The 19,409-nt window shown below is 47.4% G+C and overlaps 2 protein-coding genes across 2 annotated transcripts in view; one reads left to right on the top strand and one right to left on the bottom strand.

Annotated features, from left to right (window-relative positions):
* Positions 1 to 463: 463 nt before the first annotated feature.
* LOC135083055 (collagen alpha-1(IX) chain-like) lies at positions 464 to 15,904 on the top strand. Its single transcript, XM_063977818.1, has 22 exons — positions 464 to 615; positions 746 to 874; positions 1,468 to 1,660; positions 8,296 to 8,373; positions 8,767 to 8,853; positions 9,372 to 9,440; positions 9,642 to 9,701; positions 9,843 to 9,914; positions 10,016 to 10,078; positions 10,294 to 10,386; positions 10,682 to 10,784; positions 10,986 to 11,038; positions 11,114 to 11,222; positions 12,049 to 12,137; positions 12,566 to 12,673; positions 12,926 to 13,042; positions 13,774 to 13,890; positions 14,125 to 14,179; positions 14,363 to 14,461; positions 14,736 to 14,903; positions 15,181 to 15,243; positions 15,437 to 15,904. Exons 1-22 carry the CDS (start codon positions 464 to 466, stop codon positions 15,538 to 15,540), a joined length of 2,181 nt encoding a protein of 726 aa, XP_063833888.1. The 3' UTR covers positions 15,541 to 15,904.
* A 128-nt stretch (positions 15,905 to 16,032) lies between these two features.
* LOC135083056 (E3 ubiquitin-protein ligase RNF123-like) overlaps positions 16,033 to 19,409 on the bottom strand; it is a 28,622-nt gene continuing 25,245 nt past the window's right edge. The window contains exons 33-36 of the mRNA XM_063977819.1: positions 19,046 to 19,216; positions 18,532 to 18,640; positions 17,888 to 18,080; positions 16,033 to 16,272 (exon numbers count right to left, since the gene is read on the bottom strand). Coding sequence (XP_063833889.1) covers positions 16,176 to 16,272; positions 17,888 to 18,080; positions 18,532 to 18,640; positions 19,046 to 19,216 — 570 coding nt within the window. The 3' untranslated portion in view covers positions 16,033 to 16,175. The remainder of the gene's footprint in view (positions 16,273 to 17,887; positions 18,081 to 18,531; positions 18,641 to 19,045; positions 19,217 to 19,409) is intronic.

Consider the following 19,409-nt stretch of genomic DNA (forward strand, 5'->3'; position numbering starts at 1 on the left):
ATTGCAGTATATCGGCTGGACTGGCCTCGCGCTCCCGGTGTCAAGATGGTGCAAGGCTCCCAGGATTTACAAAAGGCTTATAGAGTCGGAGTAGGGGCTAAGCTGTCTCTGCCTTTGAAGTAAGTACTACCTTCGACCTGTTAGCGGTCGATTGGCTAGACTGGCTACGGGCTCCTGGCGTCATGATGGTGCAAGGCTCGCAGGACTTACAAAAGGCTTATAGAGTCGGAGTAGGGGCTAAGCTTTCTCTGCCTTTGAAGTAAGTACCTTACTACCTTTGAAGTAAGTACCTTACTAACGTACTACCTTCGACCTGTTATTAGTAGATATACCTGCTGGACTGGCCACGGGCTCTTGCCTTCAAAATGGTATTGTACCATCTTGCAGGACTTGCAAAGGACTTACAGAGTAGGACCAGGGGCTAGACTTTCTGTACCATTGAAGTAAGACCTTCGACCTGACAATGGATCGGCTAGACTTCTCCTGGCTGCAGGGGATAGCAGTATACGGGCAGGACTTGCCACACGCTCCTAGCGTCAAGATGGTGCAAGGCTCCCAGGACTTGCAAAAGGCTTATAGAGTCGGAGTAGGGGCTAAGCTTTCTCTGCCTTTAAAGTAAGTACTACCTTCGACCTGATAGCAGTGGATCTGGTGTCAAGATGGTGCAAGTCTCCCAAGACTTGCAAAGGGCTTACAGAGTCGGAGTATGGGCTAAGCTTTCTCTGCTTTTGAAGTAAGTACCTAGGATCGACTTGCTAGCAGTATATAGACTGGACTGGCTGCGAGATCCTGGGTTCAAGATGGTGCAAGGCTCACAGGATTTACAAAAGGCTTACAGAGTCGGAGTAGGGGCTAAGCTTTCTCTGCCTTTGAAGTAAGTACTACCTTCAAACTGATAGCAGTATACCAGCTGCACTGGCCTCGCGCTTCTGGGGTCAAGATGGTGCAAGGCTGGCAGTTCTTGCAAAGGGCTTACAGAGTCGGAGTAGGGGCTGAGCTTTCTCTGCCTTTAAAGTAAGTACTACCTTCGATCTGATAGATATATACAGGCTGGTCCGGCCGCAGGCTCCTGGCGTCACAAGACGTGGACCCCTTTACCTTAGGCTCCCAAGACTAGCAACTGTCTTACAGAGTTGGACCCAGAAAAAAAGGAGCTAGGCTTTCCTTGTCTTTGAAGCCTACTACGATCGATTAGCTGTGTACCGCCTGGACTGGTCGCGCGCTACTGGAGTCAAGATGATGTAAGGCTGGCAGGACTTGCAAAAGGCTACAGATTCGGACCAGGGGTTAGACCTTACCTACCTTGCAGTAAGTATTACGTTGGTATAATAGTGCTAAGTGTAAACTGGACACAAGAAGTTTGGTGGCTTGTATACCAGAAAAAACTCGTGATTAAACATTTCTGTAAGGTAGGCACTAACGTTTATGATTATTTTCTTGCAAAAAGATGTTTTTTTTTTATTACAGAGAGGTATTCCCCACCGGCTTGCCCGAGTACTTCAGCGTGATAGGCACTTTCAACGCCAACGGCCAGCGCAGAGCCTGGAGCCTGATCAGGGCTCGCGGGAAGGCACTGCAGTTCGCCTTGACCATGCTTCCTAACGCCAGGAAGATAGCAGTATACGTACAGGGCTCTAGGACTATTTTTGACAGCAAAGCGGTAAGACTTCATCATCATCATAATCATCATCATTTCAGCCATAGGACGCCCACTGCTGAACATAGGCCTCCCCAATGATAAGACTTAATACAATCTTAGTCCTATAAATATTGCACATTTTTAGTTTTCAGAAAGTTTGGTTTTAGAAAAGTTTGGTTTTCGACAAGTTAGGTTTTTGAAGGGTTAGGTTTACGACAAAAAGCAGGTTTTCGTCGTGTTAGGTGTACGACGATTTAGGTTTTTGATGAGTTAAGTTCCGACAAGTTAGGTTTTTGATGAGTTGGGGTGCGGTGGTGAGGGACCTCCCCGTGGTGCACCCCGGGCAACGGCCGCGTGTTCTGTCACGCGGGCGGCTGACTTCTCACCGGCGCGGCAGGTTGCGTCAACTCGGCGGGCCTGTCGGGCAACCCGTAACCCCCCAATGGAGGGGGGCCGGGGGCCCCGGCTACGGAAGTCGGGGTCAAGACAAGGAAAAGTCTATAAAACCCTCAAATGCCAAGGTCTGGGGGGGGCCGAGGAGCAGTGTCGGGTGTTAACAGCTCGACACGGTCGGTGGAGTATCATCGGCCGTTACCCCTCCCGGGAGTGAGGTGGGGCAGCTGCGCCCGCAAGCAGCGGAAAAAACATGAATAGTGTCAAAACGGTAAAAACTACCCGGGCGGGTCCCAGCCATGCTGGGGAATCCCGTGGCCGCTCACAAGGCGGTCGGCCCTGTGTATACGGGGGGGCCAACACTATTCCGCGGTCTCGGCCGCGTCACGACGACTCAAGCAACCACAACACGGACTCGAACTCGCACAACGGAACGGATACTGACGATAAGGAGGTGGAGGCCTGTGCCCCGTTGGCACACGCCGAAACCAACGACCAAGGCAAATCCCAGACGGACTCTGAGAAGGAGAAGGAGAGGGAGAAATCGGCGCGGAAGCGCCGGCGTCGGCAGGGGAGTGCTCGAACTAGCACCGATAACTCTTCCCTGTCAGAAGAGGAGACGGCCCCGGCCCCCAAATTTAGCACTGCACGCCGTGGCAAGAAAGCCGGCAGTGCCCAGCGGGCCCAGGACTACTACCGGAGAGTAGAAGAGCTGGAGGAGCTCGATTTCAATGTCGACCTGGACAAGAGGGCCAAGGCCAGCCTGATCCGCCGCGAAGGAAGCCGGGCGGGTGGCTCAACCTCGCCGGACCTCGAAGACCCCAAGTCCAGGGTCGACTACATAAGGCTGGATCTGGAGCAGCTGAGGGCCCGCGGGGGACTGTTTGTCTCCGAGATCGCCCGCGTCTCCCAGATCTCTGGACGGCTACAGGGCCCCCTGAAAGGAGCCCTCAACAGGTCGGCGGACAACCTAGCCGGCATCCTTGACCAGCTCGCAGCCCGGTCAGAGACTGAGGAGAACCGCCGGCTGAGAGTCGACAACGCCAACCTGAGGAGAGAAGTTGAGGGCCTCCATGGAGAGATCCGCGCCCTTAGGCGTGATATGGCGGAACTTACTGCCAACGTCGGCAAGAGCGCCAACAAACGGGCGACACCCCCGCCGGCGGCCCCGTCAGCTAGCGAGGAGGAGATGGAGCCGCAAGCTCCCACGAGGGACCCCCTTCCGCAGGGCGCATTATGCGCCCAATCAATTGAAGAGCTGCTGCAGATGGCATGCCAGAGGGCCGTCGACTCGGCGGCTAAACTCATCGACGCCAGATTGGGGGATCTGGAGAGCCGTCTGCCGCCCCAGAAGACCCTCCGCCCCCCGCTCGCGGCCGACAGTAGGAATCCCCCGGCCCCTACGGAGGGCCCAACCCCAGCGCCAAGGTCAGCCTCCGGGCGAAAGAAAACACGCCCAACAAGGCCGCAACCCCCATCCCAGCCGGAACCAGTAGCTTCCAGCCAAGAGGTCCAGACGGCGCCCTCATCGGCTCCTCCAGCCGAAACATGGGCCACCGTGACACGGAAGGGGAAGAAGAAGAAACCCAGGACTGCCGCCGCTTCCCAACCGGTCCCTGCGCCCAGGACGGCTCCAACGGCGCCGAAACCGAAGCCCAAGCGGGTAAAACTGACCCCTCCCCGCAACGCGGCCATCGTGGTGACGCTGCAGCCAGAGGCGGCAAAGAGGGGGTCTACCTACAAGGAGGTGCTCACCAAAGCCAAGGCTGCAGTGGACCTGTCCGAGCTGGGTATCCCCAGCATAAAGGTCACTGACTCGGCGACCGGAGCTCGTCTTATCGAGGTTCCTGGCGCTGAGTCCAGAGAAAAGGCCGACAAGCTGGCGGAGAAACTGAAGACGGTTCTCGGTGGCGATGTGACTGTCACCAGACCTGAGAAGCGCGCGGGCGTGCGCATCTCTGGCCTGGACGAGTCCGTCACCAGGGAGGAGGTCGCCGAAGCAGTGGCCAACAAGACGGGTTGCTCTCTGGAAGCTGTCAGAGTGGGGGAGATCCGGCGCAGCTCCCGTGGAGAGGGAATAGCCACACTCAGCTGCCCGGTTGTTGCGGCCAAGGCACTGTCGGAGGCCGGCCGCTTCCTGATTGGGTGGTCCTCGGCCCGTGTCCAAGTCTTGGAGGCTCGCCCGATGCGCTGTTTCAAGTGCATGGGGCTTGGACACACCCGACAGCTGTGCCCTTCTTCGGCTGACCGCAGTGGCCTGTGCTTCCGGTGTGGAAATCCGGGGCACAAGGCCGCAGAATGTTCGGCAAAGGACGCGCGCTGCGCTATTTGCGCTGAGGCCGGCCGCGATGCCAGCCATCATATGGGGGGTAGGAATTGCAACCCCCCGCAAACAAGAGGGAAGACAGCCGCAGGGGTTCTGGTCCCCCTGGTAGAGGAGCACCATGAGCAGTGCGAGGAGGCAGATATGCTCGATGGGTAGTCGCCAAATCTGCCTCCTCCAGGGGAACCTTAACCACGCTGCTGGGGCGCAGGATCTCTTTCTGCAATCCCTGGCAGCGTGGAACATTGACGTTGCGGTTGCCGCAGAACCCTACTGGGTTTCCCCTCAACCCCACTGGGCAGGAGATTCCGGGGGTCACGTGGCCATCGTCTGCCGCACAGGACCCGCTGCCAAACCCCTTATACCGCGGGAGCGTGGCCCCGGGTTTGTCTCGGCTGTTTGGGGGGAGTACGGAATCGTCGGTGTGTACTTCTCGCCCAACCGACCTCTTTCGGACTTCGAGGCATTCCTGCACACCCTGGGGCCGGTAGTCCAAAGGCTCGCGCCTCATCAGGTTGTCCTTATGGGCGACCTGAACGCCAAATCGCGGGCTTGGGGCGGGAACACCACCGACGTCCGAGGCAGGGCCCTCGAGGACTGGGCAACGGAGGTCGGGCTGTCGGTCCTTAACACCGGGACAGATTACACGTGCGTGCGGCCGCAGGGCAATTCAAGGGTGGATGTTTCTTTCGCTACCCCTGCAACGGCACGCCGTGTAGTCAATTGGCGGGTAATGGAGGAGGAGACTCTCTCGGACCACTTATATATCCGTTTTGAAATCTCCCCCTCCTCGAGCCCCAACGCTCCCCGTCGATCCGATAGCTCGGCCTATCCTAGGTGGGCCATCACCAGGCTGGATAGGGAAAAAGCCGAGGAAGCCGCTATTGTCCAGGCCTGGTGCTCGAAAGGCAGACCCCCCCCCCCAGATGCAGACACCGGTGCCGCCCAACTTCGCGCAGCGCTGGTGGCAGTCTGCGACGCGGCTATGCCGAGAGTCCGCTGTGTGCCGAACCGACAGCAAGTTTACTGGTGGACCCAAGAGATAGCGGATCTCCGGACCACCAGCAATGCAGCAAGGAGGGCGTACACACGCCACCGTCGCCGCGCAACCCGCAACCCGGAGGAAGAAGGCCGACTCTATGATGCCTTCAAGGAGTCAAGAAGAGTCCTCCGGATCGCTATCTTGGAGGCCAAGGCGGAGGCTCATAACTCCATGTTGGAGGAGCTTGACGCGGATCCGTGGGGGCGCCCATACCGTGCTGCGCGTAACAAACTTCGCAGCCAAACAGCGCCCGTCACGGAAACCATGGAGCCGGCCCTTCTCCGACAGGTTATGGAGAGCCTGTTCCCCGAACAAGGGAACTCACCTGACCCAGCCCTCCCGGAGCCCAGGGTTAGTCGACCGGAGCCTTCGTTTCAACCTGTGTCGGAGGTGGAAGTGGGTGCCGCGCTGGACCGGCTCCTTGGCAAAAGGAGGGCCCCGGGCCCCGACGGGATCCCTGGCAAAGTCCTCCGCCTGGCCATGCGGGTTGAGGAGAATGAGGGTAAGCTTCGGGAACTGTTCGACATAAGCCTTAGAACCGGACGGTTCCCGAAGCCTTGGAAAGAGGGCCGCCTGTGCCTGCTGCACAAGGAGGGTCGCCCAGCCGACTCCCCGTCCGCCTACAGACCCATCGTGCTGCTTGATGAGGCGGGGAAGGTACTCGAAAGGGTCCTGGTTTCCCGCCTTACCAGGCACCTCGAGGACGTTGGCCCAAACCTCTCAGACCGGCAGTTTGGCTTCAGGGCGAGTCGCTCTACTCTCGATGCCTTGTCCGCCCTGAAGTCAACAACGGAGGAGGCCGTGTCCCGCGGAGAGAGGGCGGTGGCGGTGTCCTTGGACATCGCCAACGCCTTTAATAGCCTGCCCTTTGATGTGATAGTATCGGCGCTCCACCACCACGGAGTGCCGGCCTATCTCATCAGGCTGCTGGCGGACTATCTGCGGGACCGAGAGGTGTCTTTCGTGGACGGGAGCGGCGAATTGGTTCGGCACGCGATCTCCTGCGGAGTCCCCCAGGGATCGGCCCTCGGGCCGACTCTTTGGAATATCGGCTACGACAGTGTGCTGCGGTGCAGGCTCCTCAGAGGGACGAGCCTGCTCTGCTACGCGGACGATACACTGGTCGTAGCCACAGGAAGGGCTCTGCCGGAGCTGTACTTGCGGGTGGAGGCGGCCACCGAGATGATCGTGGCCCGCATCAGGGGCTTAGGCCTAGAAGTGGCCCCTCAGAAAACCGAGGCCCTAATGTTTCATGGGCCACGGCGCGGGCCACCCCCTGGTGCCCACCTCACAATCGAGGGCGTCCGGGTGACGATCGGTGCCCGGATGAAATATCTGGGCATCGTGTTGGATGGGCGGTGGACATTCCACTCCCACTTTGAGGGACTGGCCCCAAAGCTGGTGGGAGCGGCAGCGGCCCTGGGTAGGCTGCTGCCTAACGTAAGAGGCCCCAGCGTGAGTTGTCGCAAACTTTACGCTGGGGTTATACGAAGCATGGCCCTATACGGAGCCCCAATCTGGGTCGGCTCCCTCGATCGGGAGAACCGTGCCGCCCTGCGGCGCCCGCAACGAACCATAGCGTTGCGGGCTATTAGAGGCTACCGCACCGTTTCACACGGTGCGGCTTGTGTGCTGGCCGGACTCCCCCCCTGGGAGCTTGAGGCCGAGGTTCTTGACGCGGTCTATAGGTACCGAACGTCAAGGCGGCAAGCGGGGGAGCGTCCGGCCTTTGAAGAGGTGGAGCGCGTCCGTGATCTTGCTCGGGAGGAGCTTCTGCGGCGCTGGGAGCTGGAGCTGGTGGGTCCCCGCTATGGCGTAAGAACCATAGAGGCGATCCGCCCAGTCCTGGATCAGTGGGTTCATCGGAGGCACGGCTCCCTTACTTACCGCCTGGTGCAGGTGCTGACCGGACACGGATGTTTCGGTTGGTACCTGCATCTGATAGGTAGGGAGCCCAGCCCCGTATGTCACGAGTGCGGCGCTGCGGAGGACACGGCCCAGCACACCCTTGAGGCGTGCCCGGCTTGGGTCCCGCAGCGCCGTATTCTGACTGCGATGATTGGTCCGGACCTCGCGCTCCCCAGCGTCGTAGTTGCGATGCTCCTGGGTGAGAGCGCGTGGGACGCCATGGTCTCCTTCTGCGAAGAGGTGATGACGCAGAAGGAGACCGCGGAACGGGCTAGGGAAGAGGATCCCGAAGCCCACGCGCTCCGGCGCAGACGGCCGGGAGGAAGAAGGAGGAGATTCGCTCGCCTCCTTCCGCCTCCCTAGGTGAGACCAGTGGGTGTTAGGCCGGGGGGCCCATCACCCACATTGCACGGTCTCACCCTGTCTGGGGGGGTCTACCAGTGTACCGGTAGACCCCCTCTTTAGCGCGGGGGCCCGGCAAGGCTGGGCGATGCGTTGGCACGGCGTGGTGGAATCGATAAGCGCCCCATGTCGTGCCAATAAAACGCAGAGGGTGCACCGCAGGTTTTTAGTGGGTATACTTGTCGGGTGGCAGCCGCTATTGCTGCCATCCGACGAGGGAGTCCCACATAACCCGCCGCTTCCCCCGAGGCGGCGGGTATACGCAAAGTATTTTCCTGCGCAAAAAAAAAAAAAAAAAAAAAAAAAAAAAAAAAAAAAAAAAAAAAAAAAAAAGGTTTTTGATGAGTTAGGTTTACGACGAGTTAGGTTTTCAACAAGATAGGCTTCATTAGGTTAGGTTTTGATAAGTTGTTAGGTTTTCAATGAGGTTTTCTGCCTAACTTGTCGATAACCTAACTCATCGAAACCTAACTCGTCAAGTAAGGTTTTCGGTAACTTCTTTTACCTAGAAGGTTTTAAAAGGTTTTTTACGAGTTAGGGATACGAAAGTTAACGTTTTCGACTAATCTTATCCTTTTTTCTTTCCAGCTATTCACACCCGGCTGGCACAAAGTTCATTTTGCTCTCATGAACGATACCATCCACGTTGCTGTCGATTGTGTAGAGGTAAGATTATCATTTGTATTGCCGTAATATTGTATACAGGGTGTAACTGTATGGGAATGGGGAACCAAGGGGGAGTCAGCTGCTCTCTCTGGAAATGGTATTAATCTTATACCTATTTCGTTCTTAAGTGTCAGACCAGACTGTTTTCCGGATCAAACGGCCCGTGGATAAGACTCTTGGACTAAACTGACCTTCCTGGGTAAAACTGCTCCCTTTGGACCAGACTTTCCCCTCCCAGGCTCAAAAACATCCAGTTTGTAAGAGTCACGGCCTTGTCAGCAAAAAGTATTTTTATAAGAAAAAGAAAATCCATAGCTTGAATCCTTCGCATGTAACTCTCGTTTAATCAAGTCAACAATTTTCACAAGCTCACTGCAGTTTCTTGGTTTTCAGTTAAAACCAGAGAATGTGACAAAACATGACTTCAGCAATGCCACCTCTGTCTCCATCGTGTCCAATGACGACGGAACACCTGCTCACGTAAGTGTTTACAAAAATTTAAACCTAAAGGATTTGCCACACTGGATACGTTCTGCGGTTTGCGATCAAAGCGAACGCAGTCCGCAGAACAACATTGTCGGTTCTCTATAAATTTACATCTGATAGTCACTATGAAGCCTTCACTATCAAGGCACGAGAAAAGAATGCAAACTGACAGGTGCGGGCTGCATTTATTTGACCTGACCGCAGACCGCAGAACATCTAGATCTAGAATAATGAATAATAAGCAAAGGTTTTAAAGGCAATTTTATGAGCCAATGATATGAGCAACAGAATAACGCCCGTATTCACAAACATTACTATGAGGTCTCACAATGCGTATGAACGCACAGAGTGACATATGAACCAATCACAGAGCTCTATTAAACTCTGTGCGTATGATATGCTGCTTCACTTACCCAAGCAAGCATCGTTTATGAATACGGGCGTAAGTCTATTAAACATACAGGGTGTTTTTTGTAAGATATCACAAGCAAGTTTTTTGTTTCCGTTTCCAGATAGACCTGCAATGGTTGTCTTTAAGCTGCAGTCGCTACTTGTTGAAAGATGATAGTTGTGAAGAGCTTGTAAGTATTACATTTTAGGCCCGATTTCCACTTCAAGCTCCGCTTCGCACCGCGTCGCAGCCGCTGTCAAATTCTACTATAGAAAAATTGACGGCCTGACACGTTTTCCGCTCCGCCAGGCTTTGATGGAAACCGGGCCTTATTGTTAATTAATTAATTCGTTCCTGTGAATGAGTTGTTATTTTAATATTTTTGTTTCAGCAAGCTTCAGAGTTTCTTATTGCTACCTCGGAAGCGCCAGTCTCCACTTCTGAACTGACGGTATTACTTTATTGCTATTCATAAAGTGACCATAATATTTTACTCAAAGTATAAATTATACTTATTAGGTATTTATAAGAATTTAATATTTACCTTGGAATTTTAATAAAAACATTAAAAAGCCATCAATTCTTCTTCCAGTTTTTTGACTTAGGTTCACAAGAAAATGAGCTACCGCCGATGGGGGAAGTTTGTAATGTCACTTGTCCTGCTGTAAGTATATTACAATATAATAAATAATCATAATAAATAATCGAATGAAATACGTGTTTTTTTAATGAAATAAAGAAAAATAAAAACTTAATGTTTGTCAGGGACCAGTTGGACCACCAGGACAAATGGGTCCACAAGGCCCACGAGGATATACAGGGTTACCGGTAATATTTTATTTTATTTTATCTTTTACCATTAATTTGCAATTCAATTATTTGTTATATTATTTTGAAAAGTATGTACTAGAAGACAATTTATTGATCCAAATGATTTTTTTTTCTGTGCGGGGACTAACTAACATTAGTACCGAAGGTATAATATTATTTAAATTTTTAACAGCTGGCTTTCTAATTTGAAACGGAAAATGTTATATTTTCAGGGTGAAAGAGGAATGCAAGGTATGATCGGGCTAACTGGAGCTCCTGGTATAAAAGGCGATAAAGGTGAACCGGGATTACCCGGATTCTTTAACGTAAGTTAAATACCTAAATATTTTACATATTTTTTTCCCATGTCTATTGACCCTTATACAGGACAATTTATCGATGGTTTAGATGCAAGTTTACTTTCTAAATAGGTATTTCACATTGAACGAGCTGACTTTATTGTTATTCCTTAATAAGTATTAGGTGTTCCGTTAATGATGCATAAATTCGTGTATAAAAATGTGAGGAATAGTATGAAGTAGCAATAGTATATCGTCCAAACCCATTCTTTTTAGAGGTATTTTGAGGTTTGAAGGTATAATGCGAGTTTTCTTATTTCAGGGATCCATAGGTGGGTATAACGGCCTACCAGGACCCCCAGGGGCGCCTGGTGTGCCTGGTCAGCGAGGCCTAAGAGGGGAAAAAGGAGAGCCTGGTGACAAAGGTAAAAGTAATCGCTTTAGATTTTATTTTTTGTGGGGTCATATAAACTTTATAACAAAAAAATAGTTTCTGTCTCAATTTTCAATCGATATATTAGATCTAAGTACGATTTTTATGTTTTAATTCATTTACAAACCTTTGTTTTACTATTAAATAATAGCGTACCTATCGTAAACAGATTAAAATATTGCTAAAATTTTAGGAGAGCCTGGTGATTCTGGGCTACCCGGGTTGTCTGGTGTACCTGGCAGAGATGTAAGTGTCATTTATTTCTCAGCTCAGCATAATATCTTTTATAATGTATTTTATTATTGATAGTGTTCTTGTTAGGGTCAACCAGGTCCTCCCGGCTCTCCAGGCGCGATCGGTCTGCGAGGTGAACTAGGCCCACAAGGCCCACCAGGCCCTGTAGCCAACTTTAACTCTTCATTCGTACAAGGTAAGGTGTAGAGCAGGGGTGGAACCTATTAGTCCAGTCGATCGTGGCAAGGCAAAAAATACTACATGATTGTGTACAAAGTGCGATGGAGCGGGCTATGCTCGGTGTTCCCCTGCGTGATCGAATCAGAAATGAGGAGATCCGCAGGAGAACCAAAGTAACCGACATAGTTCGCAGAATTGCTAAAATCAAGTGGCAGTGGGCGGAGCACATAGCTCGTAGAGACGATGGACGTTGGGACAGGAAAGTTCTCGAGTGGCGACCACGGGCTGGAAGACGTAGCGTGGGCAGGCCTCCTACTAGGTGGACCGACGATCTGGTAAAGGTCGTGGGAAGAGCCTGGATGCGGGCAGCGCAGGACCGTTCATTATGGAAAACCTTGGGGGAGGCCTTTGTCCAGCAGTGGACGTCATTTGACTGGAACGAACGAACAAACGATTGTGTACTAAACTAAGCTGTTTCATTTAAGATTTCAAAAAGTATGTAAGTGGTAGATCACCCAGGGTTTCGTTAGTAAACAGTAGATCTTATGTCTAATCAAGTTGGCCACCCCTGGTGTAGAGTATAGTATTTTGAAACTTACAGCCTTAATGTAAAAATACTATGAATAGTTTGATCTGTTATTTAAAATCCCATACTGATGCTGATTATTGATGTCAATTTGAATAGAAATGTCATTTTTTTTTAAATATTTTAACTTCCATGTCTTGGGAAAAGTTGTTGCATTTGAGAAGTAGAATTTAATCTTTTCTGTTTGATCCATATTAAAGCGAAACCCTGTATAACATAATTAATTACTGTTTATAATTTTTTAAACCTTTTATAGGAGTTAAAGGTGAAAGAGGTTCGCCTGGTAGACCAGGTCAAGATGGAAGACCGGGGGAAAGAGGACTACAAGGGTTAAACGGTGCTATGGTAAGGATACAAAGGTTTTGGTCCGTCTGATACTTACTAAAAATCAAAATGAAACAAGTCTTTTTTTTTATGCATAACAAGGCAGGTATTTGACCACAATCGCACCTGATGTTAAGTGGGATGCAGTCTAGGATGGTACATATCTGCCCTGTAAGTGCCTATTCACTCTCGCCTTGAAGAGGCCCGGATTATAGTCTAGTTAGTAATAAAAAAAATAGTAGTAATAATGTAATAATAGTAACTTAATAATGTACGAACTTATTTAAGCAGCTAGGAAACTCTTTAATTGGCTTATATTTAATGCTCATTAAACTAACATGAATATTGTAAAACAGCTGTTGAGTTTCTGAATAAATAAATAAATAATATAAGACAATTAACCCATAAATCTTTAAATAAGTCTTTAAAATATGTGTTTCTGTGTTTAGGGTCCACCAGGCCTCCACGGTGAACCCGGATTACCAGGTATTCCTGGTGAAAGAGGCTTCCCAGGACTACCTGGCCCACAAGGAGAAAGAGGAGTTGAAGGCCCCCAGGTACGACTTAAATTGAAATGTAAGGATCAGACAAAAAGGATTGCTACTACTGCTCAAATACAAAGAGCTTCCTCGTTGTTGATAAAAAAAACTTATAGAAACAATATCAAAATTCTCAAAAAATATTGTCGTCTTTTTTGTAAGATATGAAATTCCTTTTTTTTTGGTAAATTGTTAAGCCATAGAATCAATCTTTTTTGTAATCCATACTAAGTGACCCTGTATATTTCATAAATAAAGTAATTTTTGTAGGGTCCAGAGGGTTCACCAGGCAGGACCGGCCCTCCCGGACCACCAGGGGCGGTGGTAACTGCCGCTCAAGGGACTAGCGTACCCGGCCCGCCGGGCCCGCAAGGCGAAAGGGGAGAGGTAAGGAAATACTAATTTACGAACACTTATAAATAGGCCCACTATGTAGCGTGGTGCACCTCGACCCATTGGGATCTTTTGAGCTTCTCTTCTCTTTATTAACTATCTTCCACAAAATTCTATCCATTAAATTGCTGATGATTTATGAGTGACTTATGTTCCTGGTCTGGAGGGACGTATAGTATTTTGGTGTGGGACATACCGACCTCAGAAGCATCCTTCAAAATCAAATCAAATAAAAATTATCTTTATTTGTATACTCGTAGACTAATTATATTAGTACTTACAAATCGTCAAATGCTCGCTTCATTCATCCAGATCCATTCTTGATTACAGCTAACACGTCACATTTACACAGTGACATATGCCTCTGCATTCGTGGGTTCGTTTACCGCCTTAGGCAGTTCGATTTATTTTAAGTTATTTATAATGCCTCTGCCTGCATGTTCTCCACATGCTTGAAGCGATCTTCTGTTGTTAGACTCATGAACACTTACTTTATTAAAATAACAGCCAAGTTTACCCACTGTACGAGTAGTGATCCAAACTAGAAGAGAGGTGGAATTATCTCCATATCGAAGCATATGATGTCGTGCCTTGCGTGCCCAAACAACTGCACGCAGGAAGATTTAATGAAGGCTACTGACAACGCCAGTCTTGTGGCGGAGTTTGTGCAGGTTTATTGTCGACACGACAAGAAGAAGACCCATTATTTTTATTTATTTTCATAGAAAGGTGAAGCAGGAACTCCAGGCCTGCCAGGAAAGGATGGACTGGATGGTATACCGGGAACACCCGGGCCTCGTGGCGCGCCCGGATTACCGGCTCCTCAAAGCTCTGTTTTTCAGGCAAGTTGTAAACTTACTAGCTTTTGCCCATGGTTTTGCTCGCGTAAACATGGGACCCCCGTTTTCATTCCCTTAGGGATAAAAGGATTTTTTTCCTGTAAAGGTAAAATGTTAAATGATATTGTGAATGACAATATCATTTAACATTTTACCTTTACCTTTACATGAATCATCTCTATTGAGATTATTGAATAGAAGCATATTTCATAAAAACAATCTGTATCTTTTTTCTAGGCACAGTCGATGACAGAAGATGAAGTGAGAAATATCTGCTCAGACATAATCAGTGGTAAGTCTTGTAATATACATCACTCAAAATTATGAATGATCATAAATTTTGTAAATAAAGGTTCACTACAGGAATTTGTAGTACCAGAAATTACTTTTTACATTTTCACAAAGTTACAGATAGTTTATTTACCTTTACCTTTTCATTGTATTATTTTAGTAGGTGTAATAATGTAATTTTCAGAACGGCTAAGAGAGTTAACAGCGAGCATGACAAGCCCCCCGACCGTGACGGTGACAAGGAGGGGGCCACCAGGCCGACCCGGCCCTCCTGGTACCCCGGGTAAGTATTTGATATAGTACAGTCATATATGTATAAAAATAAAAAAATGTTTTCTTTGAGTATTTTTTTTCTATCCACAGTATTAAGAAGAGTACCTACTTTCCCTTCAGGTGGCATTACAAAATTCCACCCTATACTCGTATAAGTAGCAAGTCAAAACCCTTGTTTCTACAAAAGTGTTTTACCTATTTATTTTTTCCATCATCGGGTTAAAAGCGAACAAAAATACCCCTTTGGTTCAATCTTTACAGATAAAACTTATACTGTTTAACAGGAATCCAAGGAGATCCTGGTGAGACGGGTCCCCGCGGGTACCCGGGTGAATCTGGGGAGCCGGGCAGACCAGGGAACGCGGGGCCCCGCGGCGAGAAGGGGGACAAAGGGGAAAGAGGCCCTATCGGCCAGGGGCTACCTGGGCCTGAGGGCCCCCGGGGGATTCCAGGTCAGTGCAGAGGCGAAAGAGTTTTTATAGTTTTCTTTTAAGATTACTAGCAATTTGTATTGCCCAAATTACTAATAGTCCCGTTAGCCCCCCGTGTTAAGCTAAATAAGCTTGTGTTACGAGTGGGCTCACCACAATTAATAGTCAAGCGGCGGTGGGATTCGAACCCGCGTTCCTCGGATCTCGAGTCGGCCACTCCAACCCCTTCACCGTTCGGCTATCGTGGCTATCAATGGTCAATATTACTTATGATCATAAATAAATATTTTTATTACAGGTCCTATAGGCCCACCAGGTCCAGAGGGTAGAACAGGTCAACGAGGTGATCCAGGAAGAGAAGGTAAGCTTGATTTGCTTTTGTCTTTTTTTTTGCAAAATAAGCATTTACTGTAGTAGACAACCTGCCTATTATGCATGCGATATTAAAATTAAGTTAAATGAACATTTATTTTGGGATAGTTATTTTATGGTGTCAAGTATCTAAATTAATCTTTTTTTTTAATTTTCCAACTAGTTTCATATTTTTTGTGCAGGTTCCATTGGCCCCCGGGGGGTTCCTGGCCCGCGGGGCACTTGCGACTGCCCCGCGCCCGCCTACTACTCATACATGCCAATGGGGAATCAAAAGGGGCCGTAGAAACAGTACAAATACCATGTGATTATAGGATACTTAATATGTACAGTTAAAAGTTTATAGTGGCAAATATTAATAAGAAAATGCTCAATAAGAAGTATCGGAGCCGATGTTAACAAAAATGCCACCCAATAAAAGAGATATAAAAAATAATATTAAAGAAAAAACTTGATACTTAATAAATTCATCCTGTACCTATAATGCCGAGTGACTTTACAATTGTGTCAATGGTCGTTTGCAGTTTTTTTGTCTATGCGTAAAACATATTTATAATGTACCAGTGCATTTAACTACAAGATAATGTAAAGAACGAATTTTATGTACTTATTTGAGATTATTTGTTAAATAAACATAATTATACTAGTAAGCAGTCTTTTATAAAACCTGAATTTTTGGACAGTTGGGTAAACGCTCTGAAATTCTGAATATTTAACAGAGAATTTGCAGAAACATGAAAATAGGTCGATTGCATTAAAATAATAAAAAAAGACAGAGTCAATGATTTAAAATATTTAATAGAACCTTTTAAAACAAATGTTCTACATTGTCAAAATAGCTTCTCTAATCTTTCATCATCTTCATCACTTCAAAGCCAATCCAGTCTAGTTTTGCTAATAAATGATACAAAATCTATCCACCTAATTGTTGGCGGGCTCCATATCCCTAACCGACTCTATCTCTGCCTTGCAGAAGAAGCACTGCTTGGAGTTCAGGAGGTGTTGCATTATGCAGGCTCTAAAACAATACAAACATATTTGTTCCATGAATCATATTTTGGCAGACAGTACTTGCTGGAAGCAAGTAGCAGGCATGGTATAGTTCCAAAATACTGAACTGTCCTGTGCATGACATTGACAGTGGGGCGCCACCGTCAATACCGGATCGCTGGTTCCGATTTTTGCCATGTTGGAAACCATATAGTTGAACGATGGTAGCGCCCCCCTGTCATTGAGTTTGGTGGGACAGTTCAGCGTGGGTCATCTATAAATGGCACGTCAACGTCAAGCGACAAAACTGAAGCCACGCCACGATATCGCGATAGCCGAACGGTGAAGGGGTCGGACTGGCTGACTCGACATCCGAGAGAAACGCGGGTTTGACGACTCCTTCCTATAGATTAATTTAGACATTGCCTGAGGCATGGGGGCGGCATGGGAGGGGGGGGACTTTGGAATAAATATGACGTGGCAGAGGATACAAATCTGAAGTTTCGCTGACATTTGACGTCCATACCTCAGACACTGACTCAGGCTATTTTTGCCGCGGATTTATTGCCGCAGTGGACTCAGGCTATAATTCATTCTTTGAACATGGAAGGATTTGCCACACTGAAAGTTTAAAGTAATACAGTGTGAGTCACGTTAAAGTGTACATATGAAAATAGATGAAACTAGACCTATTTTTATCGACAAAAAAGAGGTCAAAAATTTTTTGAGATTTTTTTTAATTTTTTATTGAATTTTTTTTCTTCCAATTACTTATTGTAAAGAAAACGTAATAACTTTTAAACCAAGCGGTATATCCTGATAAAATAAAACCAATAATAATGCTAAATAACAGGCGATACTAAAAAAATACATAAAATACACAAAAAAGGCCAACAAATAATAAAAAAATATACTTTTTGAAAAAAATCTGCTTTTAAATTCGTGTTTTTTTGGTTATTTGATAAATTTCTCCAACAAATGCCCCTAAAACCGGTGGTTTTTATTACTTTGTATTATTCTCTATCGTATTACCTTCGTAAAACCAAAAATCGCATTTTAGTTCAAATTAAAATTGTCTCTACCTGTAGCGAAGAATAATGTTGTGGCAGGCCTTTGTTCAAACGATCATAGCAAATGTTGTGATAGGGATAGAGACATGCGATTTTTAGTTTTACAAAGATAATACGATAGAGAATAATACAAAGTAATAAAAACCACCTATTATAGGGGCATTTTTTTGAGAAATTTATCAAATAACCAAAAAAATACGAATTTTTAAGCAGATTTTTTTCAAAAAGTATCATTTTTTATTATTTGTTGGCATTTTCTGGGTATTTTATGTATTTTTTTTAGTATCGCCTGTTATTTATCATTATTACTGTTTTTATTTTATCAGGATATACCTCTTAGTTTAAAAGTTATTACGTTTTCTTTACGAGAAGTAATTGGAAGAAAAAAAATTCTATAAAAAATTTAAAAAAAATGTCAAAATTTTTTTGACCTCTTTTTTGTCGATAAAAATAGGTCTAGTTTCACATATTTTCATATGTACACTTTAACGTGACTCACACTGTATAGGGCCGTGTATAAGCGTCTATAAAAGTCTATTTGTAGAACAAAATTGATGTTTATTAGTAACAAACCTGCAAGAGTGATGTCCGCAAGGCGCGAACGCTGTATCAGCGACTCGAGCGTAGCATATAGTGCACAGCAGGTCGGACTGGGCCCCGCTAGAGCCGGGAGAGCGCGCCTTGAGTATCGCTTCTTTCGTCAGCCGCAGACGGTCTATTACACCCTCGAGGGCTCTGAGCTCGTCTTGGGTCACGTCTTCAGGGTCTGGAGAGGGTAGTTTTAGCTGTAGTAATATAGTGCCGTGTGGATTTGGTAGGGTAGGATGGCGTAGCCCCTGCTGTTTCAGTGGATGTCATAATACTCATAATACAAGTAAGGTTAGACGTATGCGAGTTGCAGACCAAGAGCTAAGCTAAGTTAGTTTAGCTCGTATAGCTGTTGCAGTATTCCATAATTGTGTGCTAACCACAGAGCATGGAATCGTCGCTTTCGCGTCGCGAATTCCATGCTCTGTGGTGCTAACTATACTAACACCATGGGAAACTGCGTCAGCTATGTGAGCTTAGCTAAACTAGCTTAGCCCATCATCTGTAACCCGCGTAAATCGTCCTTCTGCAGGGGAGATTAAACTAACCCGATGAAACTAAGCAAAAAGTTATAATTTTTGTGTTTTAAGTTAAGCCAGCTAATAATATCGAAAAGAAGCATAACTAACATTTTTGGAACGAGAACTGCCGGTCTCTTGTTTTTCCCAGCATGAACTCGAGACCGTCGATGCGGAAGAGTGGCTCAGTCACGAGAGCTTTCGTTACCTTTTCGATATGCTGAAAAATATGTTTTGCGATGTACACACGAAAGCACATCAGGTTACCCATTTTTGTTGCAAACTCGCCCTTAATACAACTGCACATGAACCCACAGTGGTTACGTTGACGTGCCGTCGTCTGTACCATAAATAGCGGAAGTAACAAATAGGATTCCCGTGTGGTTCTCGCAAAATTAGGAGTGCTCCACTAGGTTACTAGTTTTCTAGTGGATGTCGTAAAATGCGGCTAAGGGACAAATACATGCAAAACCAGCGCCGTAGGGAGTGGTAGCGTGCCTCCTCCTCCATTGCCTCTGGTAAATTAAGGGTCGTACTCCTGTAGTAGATTACAATGACTTGATATGATGATGATGATGACGATATAGGTATTAAAAATCTTGGAAGGCAAACTTTATATTCTTACGTCACAAGGTAGTCTAGGATCAAGAACTCCAATGAGACAGCCGGCGACCGGCGCAAGCGCAACGTAATAGTGGACTCGGTCAGTGTCTGGGAGGCCTCTCGCTATGAGGCGAGCGAAGCTGGCACCGCCGCCTCCTCTCACGCAGACGCGGGAGACTACTGCCATAAGTATCTGGAGGTAACAGGTCTACTTAATATTGTTTGTTTTTGCCTGGTCATAATGATCTTTCTTTCAAGGAGACACTTTTTCAGCGTCAAATAAGTTGGTCTTCTTAGGGCCAGTATTGCCCGCGATTTGGGCTCTTGCCGTTTAAGCTAGCCCGTCATCGCTTACCCTTTGATAAGTCTAGGATCTTAATAGAGTC

This window comes from Ostrinia nubilalis, chromosome 22, assembly GCF_963855985.1.
Source record: "Ostrinia nubilalis chromosome 22, ilOstNubi1.1, whole genome shotgun sequence".
NCBI classification, from domain to species: Eukaryota; Metazoa; Arthropoda; class Insecta; order Lepidoptera; family Crambidae; genus Ostrinia; species Ostrinia nubilalis.

Coding starts and splice junctions, on each gene's coding strand:
- LOC135083055 (XM_063977818.1), top strand. CDS start 464: ATGGATCGGCTAGACTTCTCCTGGCTGCAGGGGATAGCAGTATACGGG. Junction 8,854..9,371: donor ACGACGGAACACCTGCTCAC/GTAAGTGTTTAC, acceptor TTCCGTTTCCAG/ATAGACCTGCAATGGTTGTC. Junction 10,785..10,985: donor AGGAGAGCCTGGTGACAAAG/GTAAAAGTAATC, acceptor CTAAAATTTTAG/GAGAGCCTGGTGATTCTGGG.